Source organism: Papilio polytes, unplaced genomic scaffold, assembly GCF_000836215.1.
Source record: "Papilio polytes unplaced genomic scaffold, Ppol_1.0 DF824270.1, whole genome shotgun sequence".
Taxonomy (NCBI): Eukaryota; Metazoa; Arthropoda; class Insecta; order Lepidoptera; family Papilionidae; genus Papilio; species Papilio polytes.
In genome coordinates, this window is record NW_013524934.1 from 778,819 (window position 1) to 788,097 (window position 9,279).

The 9,279-nt window shown below is 38.0% G+C and overlaps 2 protein-coding genes across 3 annotated transcripts in view; one reads left to right on the forward strand and one right to left on the reverse strand.

The window, feature by feature from the left end:
• Nucleotides 1–1,579: 1,579 nt before the first annotated feature.
• Nucleotides 1,580–7,647, reverse strand: LOC106105451 (WD repeat-containing protein 66-like). Of its 2 annotated transcripts, XM_013285761.1 has the most exons (16): nucleotides 7,443–7,647; nucleotides 7,024–7,170; nucleotides 6,483–6,741; nucleotides 6,178–6,293; nucleotides 5,740–6,032; nucleotides 5,458–5,609; nucleotides 5,052–5,307; nucleotides 4,658–4,851; nucleotides 4,412–4,563; nucleotides 3,907–4,248; nucleotides 3,548–3,772; nucleotides 3,390–3,481; nucleotides 3,042–3,276; nucleotides 2,718–2,937; nucleotides 2,530–2,639; nucleotides 1,580–2,062 (listed from the first exon to the last, which is right to left on the reverse strand). In XM_013285761.1, the coding sequence occupies exons 1-16, from the start codon at nucleotides 7,572–7,574 to the stop codon at nucleotides 1,925–1,927; spliced, it is 3,063 nt and encodes a 1,020-aa protein (XP_013141215.1). In that variant the 5' UTR covers nucleotides 7,575–7,647; the 3' UTR covers nucleotides 1,580–1,924. The 2 variants fall into 2 exon arrangements, with proteins under 2 accessions (XP_013141215.1, XP_013141206.1); XM_013285752.1 differs by lacking the exon at nucleotides 7,443–7,647 and having other exon boundaries at nucleotides 3,548–3,745; nucleotides 7,024–7,185.
• Nucleotides 7,648–8,195: 548 nt separating this feature from the next.
• Nucleotides 8,196–9,279, forward strand: part of LOC106103911 (matrix metalloproteinase-25-like) — a 6,283-nt gene continuing 5,199 nt past the window's right edge. The window contains exon 1 of the mRNA XM_013283827.1: nucleotides 8,196–8,331. Coding sequence (XP_013139281.1) covers nucleotides 8,233–8,331 — 99 coding nt within the window. The 5' untranslated portion in view covers nucleotides 8,196–8,232. The remainder of the gene's footprint in view (nucleotides 8,332–9,279) is intronic.

The window sequence follows — 9,279 nt, forward strand, 5'->3', positions numbered from 1 at the left end:
GAGAAAATGAAAGCAAACTCTATGAGTTTTTAAATGAGATCTGTGGTTATGATTGTTAGTTTATAACAAAATAAGGTCTGGATAGCTAATTTAGTTTAATTGTTGTTTTTATACTTTTAAATTCCGGTTGTAAAGAATTGACACCTTTATATCTATAGTTGCTAAAATTGCAGATTATATTGGTTTTTTTTTAAATTATCCTGAATGGAATAGTATAATATGAGCAAACACTCAGTTATCTATAAGAATGTAAAATGTCCCCAGTTATCAAGATATTTTAATTTATCAGAAAAATTACAGTTTAGTTAACAGATATACATAGTAACAATGCAAATTCTATTTATATTAAGATTTGCATGTAATATATGTTATAGTCAATTAAGTCTGCCACCCACAAGATTGTCAACTTACCATAATTGAGTTGTAAAAACATACAGACGAATTGAGTACCTCCTTCTTTTGGGAAGTCGGTCAAAAAGAAACCCAATAAATATCAAATTGAAGCTGATTAATATACTACAATAGCATGCTTAGTTTGTAACTAAATATGCAGTGAAGTTGGTTTTTTTTCAACCCCTGAATTGTAGATGTCTACTGTTAACGCATTGTCAGCACAAAATAATGAAATCAATGAGTTTTATGCATGTTTTAGCAATGTATGTATCAATTCAGCCAATGAGAGTTACACCGTGTATGAGATTTTTATATAGCTATTTTAGACAAATTACTACTTGTGATATGTGAATGTATGACAAGTATGAACTTTGTATTGTGAATATATTTTAGAAGTGTCAGAAATTAATGAATTGCACTTTATAGTTTGTCTAAATAAAGGTGATTAGTTTGACAATTTAGTAGGGATGTGTTAAATCAGGTGTGAATCTATTCGCTCATAGAAGTTGGAATCGAGAGACTCGTATTTTTAACTTATGGATTTAAATAAAAAACATTATTTTCTCATATCAATAATGACCTACAGAACTAAAATAAAAAATGAGTTAATAAATATTTATTACTACTGCGGTTGGATATGATTGATTTGGATTTTACTATTTTTATTGTCATCGCTATATTTTCATTACTAGAATGGTCCCGTAAATTAGTTAATTTTATTTAACTTGATTGAATTTTATTTAAAACGAATATTGATAGTTTATAGTTGTTCACTATGCATGTTTGTTCCGTCACTGTGATACCCTATATTTGCCTTATTACATCATTTATCAAACTAATTAATTTTATTTAGACAAAATATAGTATGATAGTAACTGGTGTAGCTCAGTTTGGTGTAATTTGGTGCACAAAGTTGTTTAATAATGTGAGAAATGTACACTAAGCGTCGTTCTAGCTGGCTGATTAACGACTGAGTGCGATAGTAAGATTGTTTCATAAAATGCTCTCAAACTAATGAGAAATAATATATAATAGTAATCTTTGTTATTTATTTTCTATTTTAACTAATTTTAAATTTTAGTTTTAATTTTGTGCGACATTGTAATTTTAAAATTATCTGTGAAATATTACTGTAAATAAGAACTATATTCGATTTGAATATTAAAACACGTATAAAATTAAAAACATTTTTATTTCAAATTATCAGACATGGTTCCTTTGACATCCTGATTTTTACATTAAAAAAATATTTAAGCGGTTGACGTGAATAGATATAGTCCAGGGGTGACAAACATACATCAAAGTGCTATTTTTATAAAGAAATGTTTAATGCGGTCTTGAATATACCATGGAAAAGTTTTGACTGCAATTATTACGTCAAATCCATTTTGCATCTACTTCATAATTTCGTAATGTTTTTATAATTATCGACGTGCCCAAAATATGTCTTGTGCACGCGTGCCACTGGTTCGCCACCCCTGATATAGCCCACGCTAGTGAAGGCCTATATCTAGCAGCTAGCAGTGGACTGTCACACAGGTGAATAGTTGTCGGAGTCTGTGGAGGCGCTGCGCATGGAGCTGCCCGAGCCCTTGTAATAGGACTCTGATAGGTTGTCGTAGTCAGAAACGCCGATAATATTACACAGCAACTCGCTCAAATTAATTGTCTGAAAATATACATTTAAAATCGTCTTACATGATAAGGCCAAGCTTAATCTCTAAATGTCTTAGAAATTTTAACGTCTATTAGATTGTAAGCGGGGCTCACGAAGAGATACTTCATTTCAGTTTTAGCAATTAGTGGACCTAGGGTACAGACTTTTTGGGGGTCACAGTTTTTAATGTTGCAACAAGAGATACTCCGTCTCCTCCTTCAAATAGCTAATTAGATAGTAGTCAGAGATGCAAAGAAGGGAAAATAACAACAATAAACAAACATACAGACGAATTGAGTACCTCCTTCTTTTGGGAAGTCTGTCAAAAAAGAAACTAACCGTGTATCATTAACCGTCCATTCTTGTAATTGTTCAAACGATCGTAACTTTTAAAGTGGAACACCGTCAGTTTCCCCGACTGTACCATATTTCCTCCCCAAACATAAAAAATGTGTTAAATTGAATTGTAAAATACTTACTTCTGGTAAGAAATGAAAATCTGACTCATACATTGCACATCGATCCTCGAAACTGTGGCAACACAGAATAGACAACAGGTACGAGGATAGTTCCCGAGGGAATCGTTCACCTGGAGATGTACGTAAAATTTGAACACTCAGCATAAAAAATACACAGGAATACATTACCAATTTATGTATCTGTTTACCATAATCACTAAGCATATTAATAAATTGATTTCTGGACATCACATAAGCGCCGTCTATCGGGTTGGCGAAATGTTTGAACGCATTCTTGATATATCTGGCACTTTCTAGAAACGCGGGACGGTGGTTTAAATACAGCTTCACAAACTCCTCGAAATCGATCTCAGTTGAAGGTTGACGTTGATATACTTTGTACTTCGCCTCTACTATCAGATTTTCGACCTACAATAAACAAATACAATTGACTGACTATAGCAGTGAATGTAGCTTATAGAATCAACAGTCTCTGTACTTCGCACTACGCCCATAAATATAAAAACACTCACTTCATATTCAGAAGGAAAGAATCCCAAAGCCCTCATCATGTCGGGCAGTGTTTCGATCGGGATGAAGTCTTTCACAGTCCTAATGGACGGAGAGAAGGTGCCCTGGCACAAAATCTGAATGTAGTAGAAGAGGTCTCGGATTTCGTGGAACAGCCAGCCCGGCCGGCCGTTCTCTATCAGACAGTAATAAGGATCCAAGTCGGTTCCACCTTGTTTTGTTGTCGTGTCTATGGCTCTGGAAATTATCATAAAGAAATAGACAACACAAAATTAAGCGACTTTTCAGATTTACGAGTACCTGGTGTTTTCTAGCGTCCACAAGAGGAATAATTAAATGAGTGTACATACCTGTAATTAGCTGCCCATTGCGTCATGCAGCTATCCTTAGCTCCGATAGTAAATAAAATGCCAACGTCTTCTCGATAACATACTTCTATCAACTATAACAAATAATTCTATAATTTTTCGCAGATTTCGATGATTGGCAACTTAACAGATAGACAAACCTCTATGGGATGCCCCAATAGCCCGATGTGTCTCCAAGGATTGCCGTCAAGCGGCATCTTCTGCAAACCGACGACGGTCTTGGTGGCGAAGAGTAGGTACTGTGCGCCCTCATCATCGTCAGTGCGCGTCACCAACTGGAGCCGGCGCACCGGGTGCTCGAACCGCGGTCCCAGGACCGTCGCCAGCGTCATCGTCGTCTTGTAGTTTATTATCTTGTATTTAAACTAATGAAATATACATCAATTGTTGTATTTAGATTGGCAAAATCTGAGTTTGCTAGTTTTTATGCTAGGCTAGGCTTTTATGCAGTTTCACTATAAACTAGGATCATATTAAAATTAAAAGACCATTAGCATACTTCATCATTAGCGATCAGAATCATAGGCATGTCAGTGCGACAAGTCTCAGGGTCGATGTCTTTGGGCGAGGGCCAGGGGATGCCGGCCAGAGGGATGGCGCTTTGTTCGATCCTGTCCAGGCTGAGTATCTCGAGGTATTCTTCGGAGCTGGCGCCAATGTCATACTCGACGAGCGTGCGATCCGCGCCCATCGACATCAGCTTGTAGTCGCCGCTCTCGTTCTTCTCGGGAAGGAAGAAGACCGCCGTCACGTCTTTGTAGTGCGCCCGATGCTTTGCTATGAACTGCCAGCTCAGCGACGCGCAATCATACTTGTACAGGCAGACCGTTCTACCCGCGTCCTTCAAATAAATACATACATAATTGAAGTATTAAAAGTAGTGTTTAAAGAAATTTCTTTACTGTCTGCGCTAATCCTCAAAAATCAGAGAATGGGACTACGTCTCTTTTTTGTGAATATGATCACAACTAGGGCGTGTGCAAAATAAACAAATGAATACATACAAAAAAGGCAAGAGACCGAGAATCGAGGCTGAAGGATATCTCCTTAATTGAGAATCGGGTGTCTTGAAACGGTTTGTCAGATCTTATTTCAATCGTTGTTGGGTCTAAGAATATTAATTGTCCAGTGTTGAGACCGCAAGCCAGATGCAAACCTGCGAAAAATTGCTATTAAATCATATAACAATTCAATTATCAATTCGTATACACATTTTATATAACACTCGTAAAGTCTTTTTACAACTTTACCATTGGGAGAGTACTTAAGACAGGTAACAGAGAGCTGGGGATAGAAGACGTCAACAAGGCAGCTGATCGAGTCATCGGCAGGCTCTGTCACCACCTTGTACCGCTCCCGCAGAGGTAGCCGCGCGAACAGCATATGCCGCACGAAGTTGTAAAGCTCCAGAGTGCCATCAGCGTAGCCCACGCATACGTACGGCCTTTAGAAAAAGTGTGAACTCTTAGTTCTATACGCTTTAGCGAATTAATTGACGGAATACAAGAGGGTGGGTAGGTCGCAGCATCAAGAGCGGTATAATGATTAGCAGTTTATCAACGTAAAAGAATTTACGAATAGCTTTCCATGGTATGAGAGGGAAAGTAGTCAATATCCCTCTTTCTTTTCCTCCCTTTCTCTTACTTCTCAGGATGCACAGTCATAGCGAGTGCTGGTGACGTCTTGTTGTCCAAGATAGTGTGATTGTTCTCCGCCACGAAGTCCACAAAGCCGACACCCTGGTTCTTTGTACACACGATAAAATCTCTAACGACGAAGGGCTTGTTGGGGACGGTTGCGTCCGAGGGCAGCTTGCTCTTCATCAGTTTCTGCTGCCTGACGCCCGTCACTGGGTCCATCTTGAGCACCACCTTCTCCCAGCATAGGCATTGTTTATTGCCTGAAAAATTAGATCTGCTTGAAAATCGACCAGCATGTGGCAACCTAGATAGTCAACTCCAAGGGTATTTTTTTAATATCTGAAAAGTTTGACGAAGAAGTTTCGAGTGCATTGAGCTACATGATATGGAACTGTTTCGCGACTACTTGCATTTGGGGTCGAATATTTGGTAGCTCCTGGGCGAGACGTTGAAGCTGAGACCAGTCACCTTATCGACGGTGAAGCCATGCACCCAGTACAACAGCTTTAGCTGCGGGTCATAGAAATGGATCGCGCCCTCGCTATTGCCTGTCGCAATTACTCTGAAATAATAATAGAATGACAATTCCATAACTAAAGCTTATAGTATGAAGTGCCGCGTAAAGAGAATACTAAAATAATCAAAGAATATGTCAGTTAGGTCTTATCTGAAATTGCAATGAAATAACACACCCGTCGATATTTTTAATGACTTCTATCCTACATTGTTGTATCTTCAGACCCTTGACAAACTTCATATCCTCAATATCTTTCGCATCTTGTATAGTAGCGTTAAACTCAGAAGTGTAGCCGTACACCAGCGCATAGCCGCGGTTGGTTCCCGCGAGTATCTGACACGTCTCCCTCACGTGTGTGAAGCAAGTTAACTTGCCAAACTCTGAGTTTTGCTTCCTTTCTACAGTTAGTATTACCAACTCGTACGTGTTTGTATCTTTTACCACTCCTCGCTCTGTGACAAATACTTTCTGGAACATAAAAGTCAAGAAGTCTCGTCTCTTATCGGACGTTTAATTTAGTCATAATTATGCATTTACTACTGCTAGTAGATAGAGTTACTGAATACGTAAACCCTCTTATACATTTTTAGCTGTAACGTAAAATAGTGCTAACCCTAGAAACGCCAATCCATATATCGTGTTTGGTCATCAGCACAAACTGTTCTGTGTGTATCGGGTTGAAAGCCATATCCAGGATCGCACCGCGAGGCATGGTTAGTTCCAGAGTAGCTACATTGTTTACTAATTAGTTACAGAGTACCAAAATTAATCAGACTTAATTCTATAGCAGATGTTTTTGTTTCGTAGACTTTGAAATTGATTTCGATGAAGCTTACGTAGTTGAGCTGTTATATTTCTTTCTTTAGGAATAATTGATCTATAATAACTATGTCTTTATATTTTATGACAAAAGGTTACCATGTGGTTCATCATTCCCGAAAGACCATATCCACCAATAGACGACCGCCTTCTCCCTATAACCTATGGTAAGGAGATATTTGGCGTCTGGACTGAGGGTAATCTTTGCGATGTTGGTGCCCCCGTGTGGGGAAAAGAGCGTCTTGACGGGGAAATTGTCGCTACTGTCCCATACTATGAGTACGTTCTCTGGGCCTGAGTCAGCCGTCACCAGCCACTTGCCCTTGCTGTCTGCAGCTATGCATGTTACTACGTGCTTCTGAATTATAAAATAGACAACATTAGTAATAGTTATACTCGGTTAAGTAGATTTATTGCAATAACTATTAATATAAAAGCGCCAATAGCCTTAATGATTAGAGATATGTATTTCCGATCATCAAATTGCTCGAGGGTTCAAATCCCGCCATTCGACTATTGTCGGAAAGCATATTAAGCATAAGCACAAGCCTAAAAAAGCCTAAAAAGCTTAGTTGGAATGGCAAAAGGAATATCAGTGAAATAAAAAAAACATATTAAAAGAATAAATCTGATGAGTTACATGTCCTTGCAGTATCCTCATCTCGTTGGTGGTCCAGTTGTAGAGCACTGCGCAGTTGCCGGCAGCATACAGTGCGATAGTGCTGCCCTCGTCGTTCAAGTTAATCACACCCACCTTGGCGTTGTAACCGTGGATCCAACGAATGTTCTGCGATTAGAAATTACTTTTTACCTTCTGTTTTTATTAAATCTAGGGCAAGGTTATTGTTATTAGTGAAAACTTAAACCAAATGTTTAGTGGCATTGACAGTTTAGCTTAGATAATAGTTTGCAAATGTAAAAACTAATTACAAGTCAAAAATTTCAACTTTAAGTGGTCTATGGTTAGTTCAGCAGACCCTTAGTACTTCAATTCTGTTACTAAATCTACACTAAGGGCTTCCTTAGTGACCATTAAAGAACTGAAAGAAATAACGTTACGAAGGGCGCGGGCTTGTAGTGATAGTTGCCGAGCTCTGAATGCTTCCTGATCTGCGAGAGGGACAGGCTGTAAAGGCGGCGCACGTCGATGTCGCTGGCCGCGCGGCTGCTGCCGCTAGGGTGCGACGTCATTGCACTCAAAACAAATGTTTTGTTGTTTCGTAAAGTAAATATTCAAAAACAATTCACGTACACTTAATGTCGTTTTACGTCATTGATTGACAGTGGACAACAATTTGACACGTTCGTTTTTTTTTAATTGTCATTTGAATATCGGAAACCGAATGGCGCATGCATTTCCCTATCTCAATATCGTCAAATCTTTCTTAAAGGTTAAGTTCTCAGTTAAGGTAAATAATACCCTTCTTAACAGTCGAGTCCACTAATTATATCTCCTATCACTAATCCTGGACCTGCCTCTATATAGCGGCTTAATCGTCTCTAGATCTCTTTTCACTAACGCGAATAACGCGCGAGGATGCTGTTTCTAAGAGAAATGGCATCATTTCGCACGCGGTCAGTGTAAAAGGGGTCTACAATTCTAGTTTTCATAACGAAAATGGGGTCTTGGCGTTTGAATCATCTGAACTTCAAAGCTCTGCGTTTATCAATCTTAGAAGCGTAATAATTATCGTTTGTAATATGGAAAAATGTATGGTATATTATTTAATTTCGGTATGCGAAACAGGAGATTGAATCAAAGGGCGTCAACCAGTGTCGCTTCAGCGTTATCTCAAGTCAAGGGTCAAATGACTGCGTATGAGCGATCAGTCTTTGTCAGTCCGGCAACATGGCCGCCAGCTGTTCAGTGTTGTGCATCATTTTGCTAATTGTGCAAATTAAATGCAACACAATATTCTTAGAAATGAACACACCTACACCTGAAGAGGTATTAAATCTTATTTAATTTGAATTTGTATTAATTAAGAAAACTCCCTTAAAGTTTTACATAAATAATAAGTTTTTTAGTACTCAGTGCTCGAGTATTAGAATCGATTCCTTATCTGTTCTACAATTTGTTTATACGAAGGCTTTATAGTTTGTCTAAATAAAATAGATTAGTTTGATAAATGAGGTATATGAAGTATCGAATTCAATTTCTATGACGGCAAATGCCATACTTAATAGACAGGTATCGCAGTGACGAAACAAACACGCAGCGAACAATTTGGAACTATCGATATTCGGTTTAAATAATTATCGAACTCGACCAAAATTATTATTTTCTTATTAACTAATTTATAGGACAATAATAGTATTGATTATGGTGTAGAGAATTTAGCGATGACAGAAATAATAGCGAAATCCAATTCGATTACGTACGGCATAAACATTTATTTACTCTCATTATTTGTTATGGTCATTATTAATTTGAGAAAACAGTGTTTTTTTTAATTAATAAGTTATAACTATAAATCTATCGATTCCAACTTCTATAAGAATAAAAATCGAAAATCGATAAGATTCATGACTGAGTTTACACAACCCATCCCTATTAAATTTGAAATTAATTGTCAAACTAATCTAAATTATTTAGACACACCATAAGTATGGTCTACGAATTTTAACGTCAACTTTCATGTAAATCGCTAGCTTTCGCCTTCGCTTCGACTTCGTCAGGGTGAAATTAAAAACACACAAGTAGTTAAGTAAATAGTCTGCGTCTTTTTCCCTATGTTGCTCTACATCTGTCTTTTTTTTTTTATATAACATACGGTGGCAAACGAGCAAGCGGCCACCCGAATTCGCCAAAATGGCGAAGCGACCGCTGCCCATAGACATCCGCAACTGCAGATGCGTTGCCCACCCGTATACGACGGAGGAGGAGACGCACATA

Coding starts and splice junctions, on each gene's coding strand:
- LOC106105451 (XM_013285761.1), bottom strand. CDS start 7,574: ATGACGTCGCACCCTAGCGGCAGCAGCCGCGCGGCCAGCGACATCGAC. Junction 4,249..4,411: donor CTCGGTCTCTTGCCTTTTTT/GTATGTATTCAT, acceptor ATTTATTTGAAG/GACGCGGGTAGAACGGTCTG. Junction 2,938..3,041: donor TCTTTCCTTCTGAATATGAA/GTGAGTGTTTTT, acceptor TGTTTATTGTAG/GTCGAAAATCTGATAGTAGA.